Source organism: Uloborus diversus, chromosome 5 (genome assembly GCF_026930045.1).
Source record: "Uloborus diversus isolate 005 chromosome 5, Udiv.v.3.1, whole genome shotgun sequence".
In the NCBI taxonomy this organism is placed as follows: Eukaryota; Metazoa; Arthropoda; class Arachnida; order Araneae; family Uloboridae; genus Uloborus; species Uloborus diversus.
The window spans coordinates 95,300,580-95,322,682 of NC_072735.1; the positions used below are offsets into that span (position 1 = coordinate 95,300,580).

Genomic DNA, 22,103 nt, shown 5'->3' on the forward strand with positions numbered 1-22,103 from the left:
TTGTCATTCACATAGCGTCAAAGCTAGTTATAAGTTACGACATTTGTTTGTTTTACCTTTTTCGTCCACCATTACACTGAGGCTGCAGCGCCCCCTATAGCTTATTGGAGTTGCGAATATTTAAAGTATTTGTGAGTATCATTACGAAGCCAACACCTATGACCTCCACCATTGCAGCTCAGATTAGTGGTCTGAACACAAAACATCAACTCTTACATAACAAGTTCAGACATTCTCCGCAGATATCGAATGCACGTATTAAAAAATACATAGGTACACCATTTTACGAAGTACTGTCATGTTGTGAAACTTTACCCTATTTGATTCACAAACAACATAAAAAAGTTCATGATACTACAATGAATGAAAGTTTTTTTCAAGTATAATGTAATCTAATTGAATCTCTTACTGATTTCTAGAAAAAGGTCTCGTATGGCTATGAACGCTGCTTTCATCTGTCGAGCAAAACTTTTCAACGCTTGTAAAATGGAACGCATCACATCGATGATCGCTGTAAAAGGAAAATAAGCAAAACAATTTCACTCTAATAATCATTAAAAAGTGTTTCCAAAAGACTTTTTTTTCAACTGAAATTAAACTGGAACCAAGCAGATTACGTTACGTATTTACTGGTGGATACCGATTTGTATCATATTTTTTTTTTTTGACCCCCATAGAATCCCCTTCTCCCTGACACACATATATCTAATGACATATGTGTCGCAATTTGTTTCATAATCCTTTTTACTGTCTTTCTGCTTTAGTGTTAAAAAACTAAATTTCCAATGGACAGAGAATGCCAGAAACGTTTCCTGCCCTCGATTAGTGATGCAAAGAAAACTAATGGAAAACATTAAGAACTCCCACTGGGAATACATTGAAAAAAAAGCACTCAAAATGCTCTGTTCAGGGATAGATAATTCAGCAGTTGAAATCTTCAAGACAGTAGTCAAACAGCTCTCCTAGAATATAATTGGATAAACTGAATGTATCAATTGGATGCAGATAAAAGTTAATTTTGCTTTTTAAAAAAATCTACAAAATGAAACACATGTGATTGTAAATTTTATGGAAAGCATCGTTTTCAGAAAATTAGATGCAAGTGAATGTTGTGAAGTGGCGAAAAAGATTTCGTAAAGTTGGAATTGGCAAAGAAAGAAGTTAATTCAAATCCTACTCACGAAAAGAATTTACTTATCTATAGAAAAACTTGGCGTTGCTATGTTGTAATAAAGTGGTGCATTATCTCATGTACGCGCTTTTATACTTCTTAATATCAAAACTATTTTAAATATTTTTTACTTGGAGGAACTTTTAATCAAAATTGAGAGAGTCATTTTCACGAAGAGATGCAAGAAGTATAGACTAGGATTAGACCAACCAGTAAATTAACAATTCATTTTACATACATTAATGCCAGGGGCTGGATGCTACGTGTTGTGTGCAGGAAGTTTTTCCACTTTTTTCGCTCCACCACACAAAAACGTGACGCAGAACTAAAAATGTTCTCTCATTTTTTTAATCAATTTTGTGTATCGATTGAAATCTTTTACTGTCCCGTACTTTGGTTTTTAACAATGTTATGAACTATCAAAAATGAAATTGTGCTTTGGTGTTCATTAAATAGCCGGTCTACCCTTCGACACCATGAAATTAGTTTTAAAAGAGTTAGTAAATAATGGAAAATAAACTGTGAAACGCAATTTCTCACTGAATCGTCCGCTTTAATATCATTTTTAAAAACACACTAATCGATATTATATTGCAGTCAGCGTAAAACATTTTTTTTTTTTTTGATATTCATTAAGCTCCTCAAGTTCCTTCGAGTGTTGCAAAGTGAGCAACTTACGAAAGAAAACGCTCAAAATAAATAACTCCTTTGCATCATTGTTGTGAAAAAGCGCTTCAGAACACCTATTTCGTAGATGATAACGAGAATAAAAATAGAATTGAAACATTGTCTTGTTTTCTAGAAAAGTGTCTAGAAACTCGAACATAATGATGGAATAGAGTGTAATCACTTTTCTAATTATCATATGAAATGCTATGCTGAACGCTTTGTCCACTTTATTTTTTGCATCACTAACTGGCTTTGTTACAAGCATGTCAATCAAATTAATTGTTTGTCGTCTAAGAAAGATTCGGATATCTTGCTTAGTAAGGTATAGGTACAATGAAAAAAAAAAAAGCTTTTATGTATGATCACCTTTATGTACATTAGGGTGGATCGAAAAAAAATCGAAATTTCGAATTTAATTTGGAATACCCACCAAAAGCTGTGCATGTGTAAGTAAAATACACATGTAAAATATTATCAATTTTGAACAACTCCTTGAGGGTCTTACCAAGGCTTGAATTATTCCGAAAATAGAAAAAAAAGGTCAATTTTCCAAAATTTTTATGAAACTACAAAGGTTCAAAATTTGTGTTCTAATCCCATTAAAATTCTTCTTTTTAACACTCTTTTCATGTATCTTCAAAATTATTTACATTCTTTGCAGCAATGTAAAAAAATTCCGAAACGTTACAGGTTATTTGCGTGGAACGTCTCAGGATTTCACACGTTTTCATCTATTTTCCTGTAAAAACAAGTATTATCACAAAAAAGTTTCCTGAATCCCTACAATTGCACGCGTCCAGACTTTTCACTGTTGTGGAAAATATTTTTAGCAACCAGTTTAAAGATTGAATGAGCGTGTTTGTTAAGTGTATCGGCCTATGATTGCTAACGACTTGTCCAGGTTGACTAAGCTTTTAACGATGAGCGAAAAAGTCAATGGATAGCTACAGCTTTGCAAGGCAGGAACTGCAGGCAAGAGATATGGCTGGTTCCTTCTTGCATAGCTTTGACCGTGGTCGTTCTGATTTCTATGGAGCCTTCTTGGTAAATCAGGAAGGTTCTAATCAATAACACTAAACCTACTTAATTTTTCTAGAAGGTTCTAGAGATATGATTGGCTTTAATAGGGAATATTTCGCATTTCTTCAGAAAGTTTCAAGGTTAATTTCAGAAAGGTTACTGACTTTTAGCGGAAAGCGTTCCTGGTTTTTGCAAGATAAGTTACTGGAAGAAATTGGGCACATCAGCTGCCTATAATTTTCCAGTAACGTTTCTGAATCATTTTTACAGTAAGTATTAAGTTCGCATATAAGCCGTAAAAGTTCACAAAATTACCAAAAACTCTTTTTTCAAGCTTTTTTGCACATTGCAATATTTCTTCTTTTAAAGTTTTTTCTTTTTTTTTTTTGAGCAATCACGATTGCTTATTGTTCTCATTTGACCGTTTTTGGTGTCCGTGCCTTTTTCAACTTGAACCAGAAGCCTATGCAGCACCACCGCTCACCGTCCTCTGGTAGCGGCGCGGCGCGGCTGCTCCGGTTTTGAGCTACCCGCTTCTCCTGGTCGGAGTCGTCCATGTCCTACACACACGCACGTTCACACACATACACACACACCACTTCACACACATACCCTCACACTCCTATGTGCATACACACAGATCTACGCACACACACAACTATGCACACACACAACTATGCACACGTAACCGCCCAGAAGGAGAGGCAGGCTTGGGGGGGGACAGGAGCCGTTTCTAGAAACAATAACTCCAATGAGTAGGGTCCTGTCTCAGTTCGTGATTGCGAAAAACATAATTTGAATTCAAAATTTCAGAATTCAAATTAATTTTTTTTTTTTTTTTTTTTTTTTTTGAGCAATCACGATTGCTTATTGTTCTCATTTGACTGTTTTTAGCGTCTTTTGATTTTTCACACCGCCACCCTCCGCACCATCACCGTCGACGGGCTCCTCACGATGCTGCTCCTATAGCGAAAGCCGTCTCCAGGTTGCATCCATGGCCTACACACACGCGCATACATACACAACTACACGCAGACACACACAAACACATACACACACAAACACACACATACACATACACACACATACACATACATACACCTATACACATACACACATACAAACACATACACACACGCATACATACATCCACACATACACACACATACACCTACACACACATACACAAACACATACACACAAGCATACATACAGACACCCACACATACACACACAAAAACATGCGCCCACACACATACACACAACTACCCACACATTCATGACTGCACACAGACACAAACACATATCCCTACACACACATACACATACCTCCCCCCACACACATTCATACACACAACTACCCACACACTTATGCCAGCACACATACACAAACACACATGCCTACACACACTAGGACTCGACCGATGCATCGGCGCCGATGGTTCAACAATTTAGCCATCGGCATCGGCGGCCGATGCTAACTTGCAGGAAACATCGGCCCATCGGCTTTAAAAAACATTGAAAAACCGATGGAATTGGCCGATGTTTTTGAAAAAGAAAGGACCAGGGGCGGCATTTCAGCATTTCATTTGGGGGGTCGAGTTTCTTAAATATGTATTACCACAGTGCGGTCCCAAACACACATTAGCTAACAGGAAGTGTTCATGAAATCGGTTTAATATGAATAAAAATTAGTGTTTAGTAACAATTAAAATTTTGATCCACTTTCTAATAAGTTATCATACAAAACAATTCGAAACTAACCTTTCGGAAAAGTTTCAATGCGTGATTTTTGGAATTGGGAGAGCAGGGAATCGTGTTAATAATCTGTCAGTGCCTAGTGTCGTGCTGTTTTGCCAGTATAGCTAAATGAATTTTTTTTTTTTTTTTTTTTTTTTTTTTTTTTTTTTTTTTTTTTTTTTTTTTTTGCCCATTGTGCTTCGAAAATAATTCTCTAACCTCCTAAAACATAAAAAATAAAAAAAAATCTCTACTGGCTGAGCTGATTAGAATAGTTAAAAATTAATTGAAGTAACGAAGTCATGTATGAAAACACTTTTTATATCTTGCTCTTCAAAGGTACACAGGGAACTTCAAAAATTGTGAGGGGCTTAATTTTTCAGCATTGAATAATCTAGTCTCGTCGGCGCGCTCAGCTTCAATGAGATGTTATCTGCCTCCAGCTCTGTTTTTTAATATTCCGGACTGATGAGTCCATAACAAGGATGAAGCTGCAATCTCTGGATGTGATATCCGGTCTGTCGGTATAATGTAATTTTTATTGCCTCAAGCTAAAAATTTTACTCATAATTGAAACATTTTATTTTTCGTTTTCAAAATCCAATGCAGATAATATGGAGCCAACCATACAGGAAAATAATTATTATCAAATTGTGTTAATTTCATTCAAAACTAAATCTATTATTTCATAAAAAATATTAAAAAATCAATGTTTGACTTCACATCATAATGTCATTCTTTTATTTATTTATTTATTTATTTTTTTTTTCGCCTTTTTAAAATTGGCTCGAAGGAAGAATTTTTTTGAAAAGTTTCACGCTTGATTGAAATATACATCTACGTAAAATGTATTTTCAGTTTCAATTGTAGATTTAACTATGGTAGTATGGTGCACAGATCAATTGTAGATTGAACTGTGGCTTGAATAGTCCGGAAATTAAGGGTAGTGGATTGAAGATGTTTTGATAGATTAAAGCATTTTTCAAAAACTTTCCTCAATACAAACAAATTGAATAAAAATTCAAACGAAGTCATACATGCTAAAGTGCATGAGCTTTTTCACCATTGAAAGAATCGGTTTGCAATAATTCTTCTAGTCGTCAAATCACTCCTTTGAAGTTATAGAGAAACGTTTTTATGGTTTTAACTCTTGAAGACCATCTTGTGTCACTCCGAGATTGCATAATTATGGAACCCCATAAAAGGTATTTGTGTATATGTTTTTTTATTCAATAATCACATACTTTTTAAGAAGTTTCTATGAAAGCATATAATGCATTGAGCAGCTCAAACGTGTTTCTAGCAGAAGAAAGCGATGAACGCTCATTAAATAAATGTTCACTTAAAAATGAGCGTAAATGTTAATGTAAAATATCAAGGATATTTCTTGTGAAAATGATGCAGCCACACCACTTTGCACGAGCGTCTCATATTTGACATACCATCATTACACTGGGCACACAAGTATGAAATATTTAGCCTGTATGAGGAAATGTCTTCTTTAGTCAAAATTAACATCAGTTTTCTGTATTCTGAAAAGGCCGGAAAATACTTCATAAATTTCTAAGTCATCATCCAAATAACGAAAAACACTTTTCTAATCTGGGAACGTGTCGAGTTTCATCAAACAGTTACTAAGAGCCAGCGAGATTGTTTTTAATGAACATCGATTTCCGACTAACATAAATTGAATTCACCCATTTTCTATCATTTTGCGCAAAACTTTTGGGGGTGCGACCGCCCCCTCTTGACCCCCCTATTTGCCGCCCCTGGAAAGGACCTTTGCTGTTTTATTTTTTAGTACAAAGTAAAAGGAGTTATTGTTTTCATACAAAATTGTTTACTTAAATTTCAGTATGAATTTCTATTTTAGTCACCCCTAAAAGAGTTTTTAATACTGCATTCAGGTACCAAACAAGTTAATTATTGCGTTGTTTCTTGCAGCTGGATGTACGTATGCATCTCTCCTAAGTCATAACTAAACGAGCTGATGTGTGCCTCACATGACTTCCTTTTACTCCATTTTAATGTCATTTTCCCATTATTGGCAATTTTAATGTGATTCAATAGTTTAATCTCTAAATATTAAAAACGATGGCCAAATTAAAACCAGATAAAAAAAAATCGCCAAATTTTCCGCCAAGTTGGCGACAAAACTTGGCGACCGAAAGACTGGCGATATATCGCCAAGTGTCCGCCAAATTGTAACACCACTTAAGTTTGCATTGATATTAACAATGATTTCCCCCCAAAAAGGTGCAAAAGACCCCCTTAGGAACATCCGAAAGCAACCAAAAGGGGAGGTGCACAACTAGACCCCACTACGAGTCTATGTACCAAATTTCAACTTTCTAGGACATACCATTTTTGAGTTATGCGAGATACATACGCACATACGCACATACGCACATACACACATACGCACATACATACAGACGTCACGAGAAAAGTCGTTGTAATTACCTCGGTGATGGTCAAAATGGATATTTCGCGTGTCTATACATTCTTATGCACTTTTCCGCATGTGGTCGAATCGAAAAAAAACTCAACATTCATTTGGGGGTGAGCAAAATGGAAATTAAGGGCGATTTTTGAGTGAAAATTTTTTCGCGAATACAATACTTCCTTTTTTGTAAAAGGAAGTAAAAATGGTAAGCTGTAGAAGGATCAATTTTCGCATGTGGGGTGTGCGTACGTTCTAGTTGTGCACTTCCCTTTTTGTTTTCGCTCGGGTGTTCTGAAAAGCCTGTTTACTCATTTTTTGTGACTATTTATTACTTATTTCAATGCAAAACTAATATAGCATCTCAGACCATGGAAACAAATATGAGATGGCGAAACCGGTTTTTGTGTCATTTTATTAGAGTCATTTTGAACCGACGGCAATTTGTAATTTTTCGGTATTTGTTATATGAATCACAGTTATGCAGTCTTATCTGCATCGCTTCGGCGGAGTTACAAGTTTGGGGCCCGTCGAAATACATTTTGGGGCCCTATTTCTCTATCACAGAAGTTGTAAAACATTTAACATAAGCATTTTTGTTACTCCTACGGTGCCCCTATGGTTATGGGGCCTCTCGCGCAATTGCAACATTTGCTATATTTTAATTCCGCCACTGCACGTCAAAACAAACTCGGGTGCAAGTTTTGAAAGGGTTTTTCTACTGAATGTTTATGATTATTATGAACTCTATTTTTTACGACTATTTTTTGAATTTCCGAGAACATTTGCGTGCCCCTCCTTCCACTCCCTATATTTCTGAAATTAAACTCTAGTTGTACTTCTGAGTTGTTTAAAACTAACACCGTTCATAAAATTAAAGATTTTTTTTTCAAACTTTATCTATTGTTTAGAAAGAATTTAGAGCATTAATGTCAGAAATTGATTAAAGACGTTTTCAATGGTGACATAATTCGGAAATCAAAGGGACTTCTGAATTTTTTCTTCAGAAGTGCTAAAGTAGATTCAGAAACTCTTTCGAGGCGTTGGGGGGTAGCGGTTCTGTACTAAAAAAATGAGGCCGAGGTTGGGGCCGAAGTGTGAGTTACTCCAAAATCAGAGGGTGATCCCCTAACTCTACCTCGTCGTTTTATGCATTTTTTAAATATTTAGCGATTATTTATTTTGGTCAAGAAGTGTCTTTTTGCGTATTTCTCATACTTGTTTCACTTATATTTCGTAATGCGCCGTCTTTTTTGCATCATTAATAGCAATCGATTTTTTTCTGTTGTAACTATTTTTATGTATTTATATAAAATCAATGAATAAGTTATTTTAGTTTTTTTTATTAAAAGTTTCAAGGATTTTCTATTATGCAATTTTTTTAAGTTTCAGAAAATTATTGTTAAATTGAAAAAATTAATTTGAACTTGTTTGTAAAGCTTCATAAAAGATTAAACAATCCAACTGCTCAATATTGTGCAAACATCAGATCACTTAGTACTTATATGTATTCAGTTATTAACTTGGTGTAAATATTGAGTTCTTTTTATTGTAGTTGCATTTTAAGAATTTCGCTCTTTTCATGACTACTTCTTTTTCCAGCAAAATTTATGTCACTGTTATAGGTTTTTTTGAAAAATGCAAACTTTTCTATTCATAAATTTTAAATCAGTATAAAAATATTCCTGTTTCATAGTTTTATTCTTAATTTTTTTGAATGATTAAACAACATAATTTAATGTTTTTTTAATTATGTTTAATGTACCTAAATCCATACATTATTACAATATTACTGAAATCTTAGCTATATGTTCAATTTAAAAAAAAAATCAATTGGTTATTAAACAGTCTCTTTTTTTTGCTGTTGTTCTTTCTTTTTAATCACAGCAGTCAAAAAAGGAGAAGCACAACTACACCCTATACAGATTGTACGTAGTACAATCCAAAAGCAGTGGCGGCGTTAGAGCTAAAGTAGATGTCGGCGATGCAGTTTTGCGAGGCCCTATTTTAATCATAAAATATTTTCAGACAAATAATTGAATTCATGGAATTAATTTTTGTACTAACTATTGGCACTTAGAGTTCCCAATTCACTTAATTGCTATAGGAGAAAAACATTTCTTGACTAGTAGCGCAATCAAAAAGTTTTTTTGGTGGTGGTGGGAGGGGGCAGCACATTGAAGGGGAAAAAATGACCTGATAGAAACGGCGGTCCGGGTGTCCTCCCACGAAAAAATTTTAAAATTTGTAGTTTAAAAACGCCATTTCAGGCTTTCTTTGCTGATGTTAGGGAAAAAAATTTACAGAGGTCTCGGTGGAAATTTCTAGAAATTGAAGGCTTAAAAACGCAATTATAGGCCATATTTATTGATTTTAAGGTCAGAGACTGTCCCAGATAGATTCTTTTGTTTTTAAAAAAATAGGTCAAAATCAATCCCCTGCAAATTCTCGAAATTGAAGTTTCAAAAACAGAATTTTAGACTAACTTTAAAGATTTTACGGGAAGGAAGGGAGCTCTTCCCTCGAAAAATCTTGAAAATTATGGTCCTAAAAACTTTAGCAATATTTTATATTCAGGAGCCAGCCCACCTAAACTTTTTGTTAATGTAGTTTAAAAAACCTAATTGCTAATGATATAAAAGAAAGGCGGTATGGGGATCCTTGACCGAATATTTTCTGAAATTCAAGCCTTAAAAATGCGATTGTAAGGCCATATTTTGTTATATCAGGCTCGGTAATTTTTGAAATTCAAGCTACAAAAACACAATTTTAAGCGATTTTCGATGTTGTTTAGTATTTGGGGGCTTTAAACTGGAAATATCGCGAAATTTAAGATCTGGAAACGAAATTTTCAGATGCTCCATAATGCTTTCGGTGTACGTGTGTAGAGAATAGAGTGTGAATAGAGTTAGCTGATGAATAAGCTGTAGCTACTGAATATTTTAAATTCAGGCCCCGACAGAATTGGGCCACGCATTTGCTAAGGCTGGCTCTGTGCAGTCTCCGCTGCATGCACTATTTTGTTTACTTTTGTGTGTGTTGCATTTAATAAGAGCTTCAATTGAAAACATGGAAATTTCTTAAAACTTCTGAGATTTTACTTCTAAGAATTTTGCGAGGCCCTATCTGCGCGAGGCCGTCGGCAGTCGCTGACGTCGCCGACGCCTAGCGCCGCCACTGTCCAAAAGTTCGAGGACCAGCTGTATAAAACCTTACCCAGAATAGTTCACATTACCGAAGCACATCCACCTTCGAAAGGTCGTCTTGTGACTGTGTACTTCTGCCCGTGTTCATATAACTTTTGGAAACACTCCTGGAAACATTTTTCGCTACCTTCTATGATGCATCTTTATCTTCTCCTCACGGAAGAAAGCGGCGCCATTTTTTTTTTTTTTTTTTTTTTTTTTTTTTGCTGGGAACAGGTAAAAATCACACGGAACTAAGTTCGACGAAACGTTATGTTATTTGTTTGTCATATCAGAGTATTGACCAATCGAAACGTGCATCCTCAACATGAAAGTCGCCTTTTTCCCCACGATGAAGTTAAAAGTAGCAGCGCAAGAGGCTTTACAGGAGGTTACGAAAAATGTCTTCCAGGAGTGCTTCTAAAAGCTATACGAACGTTGGCAGAAGTGCATAGTCGTTCAAGGTGACTATTTTGTAGATAGATGTGCTTCAGCAATGTGAACTATTCAGGGTAAGGTTTTATAGAATTTGTCCTCGAGTTTTTAGATCATACTACCTACATACGTATGAGTACTATTTCATAACGTTTTTGAGGGACGCAAGTTTACGCGCATGAAGACATCACAAGAGTATATGTATAAATATGGTGATCGTAAAATAGAAATTTAAGTCGAAATCTAATTTTTTTTTTTTTTGTGTTTGCAATTTCTTATTCGTAAAAAGGAAGTAAAGTGAAATGAATCAATGATATTTAAATCCCTGACAATCTCATCAATTTATTTGTTTGATTTTTTTTTTCTTTTTCTTGTTTTTCTTTTTTTTTTTTTTTTTTTTTGCCAACGGCCAACGGCATCGGCCATCGGCAATCGGCCATTTGGAGGAAAACAATCGGCCATCGGCCATCGGCCATCTTTGAACAATCGGCCAACAATCGGCATCGGCCCACCGGCCAAAAAATGCCATCGGTCGAGCCCTAACACACACATACACATAACCCCTACACACAAACACATACCCCCACACACAAATACACACGCCTACATACACACACTTGTGATTGCGAAAAACATAATTCGAATTCAAGGTGTCAAAATTCAAATTATTTTTTTTTGCAAGGGAGAGTGGAGAATGCAGTTTTTAATGGAAATGAAACTATACCATATTACATTAACGGCACCACTACAAGGAACGTAATTGCTTTAAATTGGGCAAGCGGTAAATTGTCGCGTAGGTAATTGCGATTATTATATGTAATTTCTCTTCTCGCAATCTACGTATTGGTCCTAAGAATTCACGTGGATCGGTAGTTTCACCATCAAAGAATGCGATCAGTTGACGCAATGGCAGCTGCCATGCAGTTGGCAGATTAATCATTGGACAGGATGTCCAATTTTATTCTCGACTAGTGGTACCCGCACAGCTTTTCCCGTAATAGAAAAAGTAAAAGGTCTTTTGGTTCGCCTGTATATTTACAAATAATGTATGGTGAATTTTCTCGCCAATTGGCTTGTACCCATGTCACTGTTCCACGTTATGATAATTTCGTATCTCGCCAATTGGCTTGTGTCCATGTTACGATTCCACGATCTAATAATTTCGTAATTTACTCGTCCATCTTATGATAATTTTGTTCTTAAAATTGGAATAGAAAAAAACCCACATCGAATTTTCGACAAATTGCTTCGAGGCGCACACCTCCATTCTACAAACTAACTTTGTGCCAAATTTCATGAAAATTGGCCGAACGGTCTAGGCGCTATGTGCGTCACAGAGAGCCTGACAGACAGAGAGACTTTCAGTTTTATTATTAGTAAAGATGGCCACAATTGCACAGATCTTTCTTCTAGTATTCGTGGCCGCTCCATCACAGCCAAAAGCTAAGAGTTCCTTGAGGCTTAAACCATTTTTAGTGCATGAATGTTGCGACATGTTTTCCCGTTCCAGCTTTGCCATTCCACATCACTGTTGTTACCGCATCTCGTTATCTAAGTGAAAATCTGAAAAAAATTATTGATCTTGTCATTCAACGAAATGCTTACTTTTGCCACCCGGAAATCATTCTCTTAATAATGATCACTGATAAACAAAAGATGACACGCTTTACGAAGACTTTGGAAAGCCAGACAAGTGGCTTCTGTTCATGAAGAAGTAAGAGAATTCCGTATTCCAAAGATTAACTTTAATGCATAATTAACTTTAATGCAATAACTGCTCGCCCAGTTTTAGCTGGCATATCTACTGAAAGTGTTCAACAATCGATTGAAAATACCAACTACAATTTAGAGTTTGTTCAGGTCCCCTGTCGCACTCAGGTGATGGAACGCTGTGTTAAGATGGTGACAGAAGCTTCTTTGTCTGTGATTAGTCAATCGGCAAGAGATGGCTTCATGCGAGAAAAAAAATCAAATCTCAAAGTATCATGTCACCGTTTGAATTTTTTTTTTTTAAAGAAGATTTCAATGTGGTTTCATGAGTGGATGTCAAGAACTGTCTGTTTTTTGTCTTTAATTAACTGACACTTTTAAAGTTCTTACTTTTGTGAAAAATTGTTGCTTATATGTTGGAGCAACTGCGTGAGTAAATACACATTCTTTTTACATAATGCTCTTCGAACCATGTTTTTTAGTTAATACTTCTAAATCTTTTTGATGGTTTGCTTACTTAATACAATGTGGCTGGGCAGATGGGAAAGGCAGAATGGAACTCGAAATGCAGTCACTTCCTTGTAGTGCAAGCTTGACTGTTAATGTAATAATGTATAACGTCACTTCACTTCCATTTAAAAATGCATTCTGTTCAGTCATTGCAAAAAAAAAAACTGATGCTTTAAAGAAAAAATATTGCAATGGCCAAAAAGCTTTAAAAAAACTCAAATTTTGGTTAATTTCCCGAAACTTTACGGCTTATCTGCGAACTTAATAATGCAAAGAATGTAAATAATGTTGAAGAAGCATGAAAAGAGTGTTCAAAGAAAGCATTTTAATGATATTAGAACAAACATTTTTAAAATTAGTATTTTCATAGAAATTTTAGAAAATTGATCTTTTTTTCTATTTTTGGAGCAATTTAATCCTTGGTAGGATCTTCAAGGAGTTGTTCAAACTTGAAAACATTTTAAATGTGTATTGTACTTACACATGAACAGCTTTTGGTGGATATTCCAAATTAAGATTCAAAATTTCAATTTTTTTCGATCCACCCTATTGTACATATCTATGTATATAAAGGTGACGGTGATTCTTTGTTTCTTTCTCTTTTTTTGTACCCGATGGCTAGAAGACCCCATAGCACCTACAGCCCTGAAACTCGGCACAAAAATTCGAACGTACCCCGAGCCCGTGCACCTCGAAGCCGAAATTCTAAATTTCGAATTAGTTTTTTCTAATTAACAAATTAAGATAAATTTCGGCTAATTAGGGGGTAAAATCCCCCACTCCCAAACAGTGTTTGGGGGTGGGGGATCCCCTACCGTTGGAAAGGGTTTTCCTTCCCAAAAAAAGATGATGTTTGTTCCATTTTTCTCAATTAATTAGAACAGGAGATATAAGCGATACTAATTGAACCAATTTTCAAGGCTTCTCTTTCGAGAAATTGCTATAACACTAGGTCCACTTTCCAGACAATTTTCAACTATAACACTAGGTCCATTTTCCAGACAATTTTTCCATTACTTTCTTTTTAAACATTTTGGATCAAGTTGCCTTTGTTGCTTATGAATATTTTACTGTTATTACTTTATTTTAAGTTCATTGTGCGTATCTTAATTGATTTTCTTTTTAGTTAGAAAGTCGCTTGGCGAATTTGGCGATGAATTATGGAGTTTTCTACATTTGAAAGCTACTGCAAATGTAATTTTGATGTAATTTGTCTTTCTTTAATTCAACGGATTTTCTTTAAATTTTTAGCACAGGCATCGCTGTGCGGGTACTGCTAGTAACAAGTATAAAAGTATATATTACTCAATCGTATTCGAGCTACCAGGTTGACTTAATAATGAGGTAACAATAAAATAAAAAAAACATTACAATCTGATGACTTTTTATTAGCTTGGTTAACACTGAAAGCAATACGATAAAATAATTACATGACTCCTTGATTACAGAACTCAGAAATTAATATCTTGCTCTTAGTATCAGTTCCTAATATCTTGTTAATTCTACAGCAGTCAAAAAAAAAATTTAATTAAAAATTTGAGAGAAAATCTAGGCGTAATGCCGTGAGCAGGGAAAGTTTTCCCTTTCTCCTTTTTTTTTTTTTTTTTTTTTTTTTTTTTTTGCATTTTTGCATTTTTGTCCTCTATTGTACGTTAGCTTTATCGTATTAGCTTGTTTATTTGGCTTCCGCTGAAAAAAGAGTGCGAACAAAACGTATAATTTCAACATTTTCCTATTGTCCATTTGTTTCCGAATCCAAAACGTGTTTCTTCAAATGTCTCAAATGCTCTTTTCTGCAGATACTGTTCTTATTTCAAAATTTTAATTTAAATTTTATTAGCTGCTTTGGAATAAATATGAATTCAAAACCATTACTTTTAAAATGGCTCTTTTTTCCTAATTGTTTTCGAGCTTTCTCATCAGTCATTAGTACTTGTTATTTAGTTCTTAGGAGGAAAAGTCCTAAATGATTTCTAACAGCTATACACTGTTTATTAAAATTATATGAAATTACATGCAATTCTATTAAGAATCATTTATCAGGAGTCTCACGTAAAGTCACTGAGAAATAAAAGCATAAAATCAGCAGAGATTTAAAAAGAGAAGATTGAAACAAAAATATCCCAAAGAGCTAAAACCAGAAGAATTATTATCGATACTCTGTAATTTGACAGAAAATAAAAGTCCCAAGACTATATAATTCGACAGTAGCATGAATCCCAACATTCTGTAATTGGACAAAAATAAAAAACCTAAGACTCTGTAATTCAGCAGAATTTTTTTTTAAAGGAAACTTTTCAATTTGACAGAAATGAAATAAAAACCTAGATTCTGGAAAGTTGAATCAACACCTTTGCGCTGACAAATTAAAAAGAAATAACAACGTTGAATTGCACAAATTGCAGATTTCTGCCGGATGTCATTTCCTCCATACGCTCATTTATTTTGCATTAAAAAAGGGGTTCCTTGTAACCCTGAAACACGTGTCTGTAGTAATCTGCAATTTGTGCAATTTAACGTTGTAATTTCTCTTTTACTAGAGTCTGTACTTTTACTGTAATAAATGCGTAAATTACTCCATAATTCAACAGAAATTACATGCGTTAAACTCTAAAAACGGACTAAAGTATAAACGTACGTGTCTTGTTGCATACAGTACGTGCAGCAGCACAATAATCATTGTTCAAACTCACTATGCAACCATTTCAAATTTTTAGAGTTATTTCGAAAATTACACATTTGTCGAAATCATTTCATAACTTTTCTTTTGCTTATATCACTTAAGCTTAATTATGGAAATACTTTTTAACATAATTAATTTTGGTTAAATAATTATTCATATTGAAAAATTAAGCAATATACTGCAGTATCTTGCTAGGAAGTCCCTGTGAGGAATTGCAGACAGAAAAAATTAGAAATTTGAAATGCCACGGAAATATAAGTTCGTTGCTTGAGGCACCTGGGGCCCTACCCGTTATCCTCTGGTGTGCTATGTTGATATTTCCCCGGTTGAGGACATGGCTTTATTTTAACGTAGAAGATGGTTGCGTGGATGTACGAGGGATGTGGTTTCCTCTAACGGGAGTACCATAATGGTTAGCTAAGGGCTCTTCAAAATAAATTTTAAATAGTTTTTTTTTTTTTTAATGAGTTGAAGATTTCTTTTTTTTTTTTTTTTCCTTCTTACATATTTTAAGCTTTATACTTTTGTCGAGACGAGGTAAATGAACCCTAGAAGGGATTTACTTACCCCGTTTCGAACTTGAAACTAAGCTAGCAGAGCACGAGGCCTGCGAGAATTTGCCGGATCCAATGGATCGTAATTTGGAAGGTTGTTAAGAGCCATTGTCCGTAAGAATCAGGCAGTTTAAAGCATTTGTGATTGTTGACATTTTTAATTTTTTTTTTTTATTTTCACATATGTTGTTCCTTATCTTAAATGTAATGTAAATTCGAAATTTGAGCCTTGTCTGACTCACCGTTTTTGAGAAAACAATTTTTTTTTTGTTTAGGGGGCGTGGCACATTTTTGCCGTTTTTTTAAATTTGCAGATTTTAATGTGCTTGTTGCTTGAAGCGCCCTTATGATGACATGGATTTTTTAATTCCATATTACTATATGGTCCTGTAAGATACTGTTACAGCTGTCAAATCGGTGACACTACGAGGGCGACGCCCACAAACTCCGTTTAAAAATGACCGAAAATGATTTTTTTTCCATATTCAAGGCCAATTTCCTCAAAGCGTCTTCATGATGACACCAACATTTTTAGATCATTTTCTAGCCACATTTACATACATCAAAAATATGTATCAAAATCGGTGTCACTATAAGGGCGCCAGAAGATATTGGAACTTTTATTCGATAAATTTCACAAAAACACAAATATTTAGAATCTAATTACAACTGTCGCCCTCATAGCAGATATCTGATACTACATTAGGTTGATAACCAACATGTTTGTCTAACACTTGCACAAAAAAAAATCGGTGTCACTCCTATTATTTTTGGAAATATAATCGTTCCAAGTTAGTACGTTATGGCGTTTTTTTATATTTATTTATTTAATATTTTCACACCCAGTTCTTTTTTTTTTTTTTTTGAACATATTTATTTTTAATTTAATACAAAGAAATGTACCATAACCAGTAACATAAACAGCTTTGTGCAGCAGGAGAGTCTTTTTCTTGAATAGAAAATGCCCGTTTTGATATAGGTACCAGGTGGATCTATTGTGCATAACATGTCTAGACTATTATACCAATACTCGTCTTGTTTTTCCGGCCAAACAAATTTATTTAATCCAATTGTTCTTAACATGCATTTGACCTAAACTTGCAAATGGTCAACTTCTACTATTTTTCTGGGATACCATGTTTTCCCATGCTTTAGTGCTACAAAATTAGCAGTTTTCAATAAGAGATGACCGTCTTTCTGAAATTGGTTTGATTTGATTCTTAATGTTTTCTTCGTTTTGGTCTACGTTATCCTAAAATTCAGTTTCAGATTCTGAATGTTCGCTTTCTTTAATATTCTCATTTAATGTATTGAGAATGCATTCGTTTTTTTTGTTTCTTCCATCGAAAAAAAAGGGATAGGATTTGTTTCATAGTACAATACTCTGAAGCAACGAACAGTTTTTTCCCCGTTACGAACTGCATTTCTCATCTAGTGTGCAACTTGACAGGGATGTTGTTTTTCCCAGTATTTTCACCAATCGTAAATTGTTCTTATAAATACTCCTTCTGCTTTGAAGTGAACTTGAACTGAGCTCGTAAAGATAGGCCCATCCAATTTCATTAAATTGAACTTTTGGCAATGCAGGGGTATTTATTAGTTTAAAATTTGAAGCATTTATATAAGATGTTTGTAAGAGATTCTCTCTATACATCTTTCGTATAAAATCCATTTGCAAGTTGAGGTCAAATGTATGTCAAGAACAATTGGAATAAATAGATTTGTTTGGCCGAAAAAACAAGATGAGTATTGGTGTGTCAATCTAGACACATTATGATCTAAGTAAATCTAGACACAATACATCCGCCTGTACCTATATCAAAACGGACATTTTCTATTCAAGAAAAAGACGCTCTTACTGCCCAAAGCTATTTATGTTAAAAGATACACATTTTTGTATTAAATTAAAAATAAATATGTTCAAAAAAACTATCTGGGGGTGAAAAGATTAAATAAATAAATATGAAAAAACGCCATAACGTACTAACTTCGAACGATTATATTTCCAAAAATAATAGGAGTGACACCGATTTTTTGTGTGCAAATGTTAGACAAACATGTTGGTTATCAACCAAATTTAGTATCAGATCTCTGCTATGAGGGCGACGGTTGTAGTTAGATTTTAAATATTTGTGTTTTTGTGAAATTTATCGAATAAAAGTTCCAATATCTTCTGGCGCCCTTATAGTGACACCGATTTTGATACATATTTTTGATGTATGTAAGTGTGGCTAGAAAATGATCTAAAAATGTTGGTGTCATCATGAAGGCGCTTTGAGAAAATTGGCCTTGAATATAGAAAAAAATTCATTTTCGGTCATTTTTAAACGGAGTTTGTGGGCGTCGCCCTCGTAGTGTCACCGATTTGACAGCTGTAACAGTATCTAACAAGACCATATAGTAATATGGAATTAAAAAATCCATGTCATTATAAGGGCGCTTCAAGCACATTAAAATCTGCAAATTTGAAAAAACCGGCAAAAATGTGCCACGCCCCCTAAACAAAAAAAATTGTTTTCTCAAAAACGGTGAGTCAGACAAAGCTCAAATTTCGGATTTACATTACATTCGTGATAAGAAACAACCTATGTGAAATTAAAGAAAATTAAAAATCGCAACAATCACAACCTGCCTGATCCTTACAGACAATGGCTCTTAAGTAGTAGATTGCCCACACCAGGGATGTTGCTGTGGAATCTGTTGGCGAGCTTTTTGCAAAAGTTGTAGAGCGTCGGGATGTCAACCTCTTCCACCAGCTTGACCGTACGGACGTACCATCAGGGAGGATCGCACGCCGCTCGAACAATCACTCTCTGTAAGTTCTCAACTCGGTTAAAGTTCGAGATTGCAGAGTCGTCCATATGGGAGCCTCATAAGTAATAATGGGTCTTAGGCAAAACTTATAAATGAGCAGTTTATATATTATCCGTTGATAAAACGCTTTTTTAGTGCAGGAGACAATTTAGTGGTTTTTTGGAGGTGGAGGTACTTTTTGCGTACCTCTTCAATGTGAGATCGCCAGGTTAAATTACAGTCGAAAGTTAAGCCTAAATATTTCGCCCGCTGAGACCAATCAATCGGGTCGGTATAGAGATGTAGTTTAATGGGAGGGAGCTATGCTAAGCAGGTAGCTATGCTTTTGTTTGCATTAACTTTGATTTTCCAAGTCCTTTGCCAGATATCTAGATGTGTTAGGTGGTTTTGAATTGCTGAAATGGCTTGATAAAGTCCCTGAGCGGAGGCTAGTATGCAGGTGTCATCTGCGCAAATGGCAAGATGCGTGCAGTGGCGGATACAGCCGGCGGGCAACCGGGCATTTGCCCGGTGGGCCGGTCATGCTTCGGGCCAATCAACTAACAGCAAAGTATTTCGGGCCTGTCTACTAACAGCAAAATGTAAATTTTGCGCACATGTGTTTAGAATAACGCAAATTCGCGAAACATAGCCTCAGCTCCTCTTGACGCATGGGCTAAAGCTTGCGGGTGGAGGGAGGCAGGGCCGTCACCAAGAGGGCGGGGGGGGGGGGGATTTCTGAAATGGGGGTTGCCAAGGGCCTAATTACCACACAGGCTGACTAGGCCTAGACCTGGGACCCCATGTTCCTAAGGGACTCCAAACTTTTCAAAGAATTATGCATAGCATTGCAACGATATGAAAACTACATGCATTAAAAAAAATATATATATATGACTTATTAATTGAAAAAAAAAACTTCTTTAAGGGGGAATTTTTAATAATTCTGCCAGTAACGAATTTCCTTGGTCACGATTATGAGGGGGCCCAAAGGGGATTCATAAATGCACATAAGTGATATATACATAGTTGTGTGTTTAGACAAAGAGGCCTCCAAAAATGCATTCGTGCTTCAAAAATGTAAATCAATCACTGCATAGTCTTCAGGGGGCCTCCAAATAAATGTGGGCCCAGAGCCTCACTTTTAGTTAGTTGGGCCCTGGGGCTGCCGATATATTTTTAGTGGTGTAATAAAAAATAAATGAATAAATTTTAAAAAAACAGGGAGACCTTAGCGGTCATAAAAAGTTAAAATACTTTTGGTTTCTTTGACGCTTTTATTTATAAATGACAATTCACAATTGCTCTAAAATGCAACTTACAACAAGGGCCGACGTGAGATCATGTCAGCTTAGTTGGAGAATAGGGACCCGGCTCGGAATTGAATCGGAATTTTTGGTCATTTTTTCCCTTTTGCTCTCGGCGACCCTGTTTATAACAATTGGAATAAAAGGGACAAAATATTTTTTTCCATAAAATTATTTTAAAACATGCAATTTTAAAATACCATTGAGGAGCACGAAAGACTCTACATTATTCAGCTTATCACATCAAAGGCCAAAGGCCGCCAAAATGTGAGTTTCAAACATTTTTTGACGAAACATAAAGTATTCTGTACGCTGTACAAACTTACGGTTTCGGGCTCCTCAGTTTTAAAAGAAAATAAGTTGATAAAAAACAATGTCGAAAGAATTACGGTGGTCCCCAGAACCCCCACCCCCTCCTAATATCATCGAAGATCGTGTAAAATTTAAATTTTTGGGCTTCAATTTTGAATAACTTCATAAGAGAATAACCGAATCCATAACATGGAATTCCAGTTTCAAAAATTTGCTGGAGGAAAACACTCGGACCTCTCCCATTTCTTTAACATTCCCAAAGATGGTCTAAAACTGTGTTTTTAAATTAACAGTATCAAAACTTTTCTGGGAAAGTGCCCGTCCCCTCCTCTCTCTCGGCATCATCAATGATGACCGTTTTAAATCTCGTTTTTAGGGTTTTAATTTCGAAAATTTTCCGGGGTGAGCCTCCTGAAAACTAATTTTCCTAGCATCACTGAAGGTCAGCAAAAATTTTTTGCAATTTTTTGCAATCGTTTTTGGAACTTAACTTTCGAGTAACTGCCGGTGCCCTGGTCTTTACCAAAAAAGGCTTTTAAGACTTTAATTTGAAAATTTTTCTGGCGAATGGCCTCGGGATCTATCTCGACTTAAAATCACCAAAGATCTTCTGATCTTCTAAAACTGCGTTTTCAGAGCTAATATTTTTTTTAAAAAATTCAGAGGAGAGCCCCCCGGAACCGCTCTTCATAGCATATACTCGAAAATAATTTAAAATTCTGTTTTTAGATTTCCACTTCCGAAAAATTGCAGCAAGAGAAACCCTGAACCTACACTCCCCTAACATCACCAAATGTTGTCTAAAATTGAGTTTATAAGACTACAATTTTGAAAATTTTCCGGGAGGGAGGCCCCTAGACCCCCCCTATTTCAGACTCAATGTTAATCTTTCCATTAAGTTTATATTGCTAATACTTTAATGACTCTCTGAAGCCAGAAAGTCAAGTCCACTCTCTCTCTCTTTGTATTGATACATGCGTTTGAAAAAAAAAGAAAGGGGCTGCCAAAACTCGTACCCGACCCCTCCCACCAGGTTTTTGACCTCGTATCGACTCTGGGGGTCGTCAGGGTATGGCAGTATAAAAAAGGGAATGTTTATGACAGGGTCCAGTAATGTATGTTTGTGTCGAGGGACCCATCACGTTCGAAGACGGCCTTAGTCTTTCACCCATGAACACCGCTAGATCAGTTTCATAAAACAGGGCAATTAAGTTACTTGTTATGACTGCAGAAAAGGACATTACTAGCCAAGCAGTGTTATCATTACGGAAATATTCAATCAAGTTCCGGGCATTATAAAAATACTTAAATGGACAATTACAATTACAATTTCCCCCCAAATTAAGGTTCAGCTAATACTGTATCAATTTGTTCACCATTAAAGCGCAGAAGTGTTCCTATTTGTAAATTTTGTTTAAATAAAACATATTTAGTTGTTAAGAATAATTTCCTTATATTTAAGTGATATCCCAATCGCTAGGTAAAAATTTTAATATCTGTAAGAGCTATGGGGCCGCTACATCTCCTAATGCCAGGGCCGATTTTTTCAACCAATCCGCCACTGGATGCGT

At 35.4% G+C, this 22,103-nt stretch overlaps 1 protein-coding gene across 1 annotated transcript in view; it reads right to left on the bottom strand.

The window, feature by feature from the left end:
* LOC129223027 (DC-STAMP domain-containing protein 2-like) overlaps nucleotides 1-22,103 on the bottom strand; it is a 119,690-nt gene that overhangs the window by 52,327 nt on the left and 45,260 nt on the right. Inside the window, exon 4 of the mRNA XM_054857591.1 lies at nucleotides 410-511. Coding sequence (XP_054713566.1) covers nucleotides 410-511 — 102 coding nt within the window. The remainder of the gene's footprint in view (nucleotides 1-409; nucleotides 512-22,103) is intronic.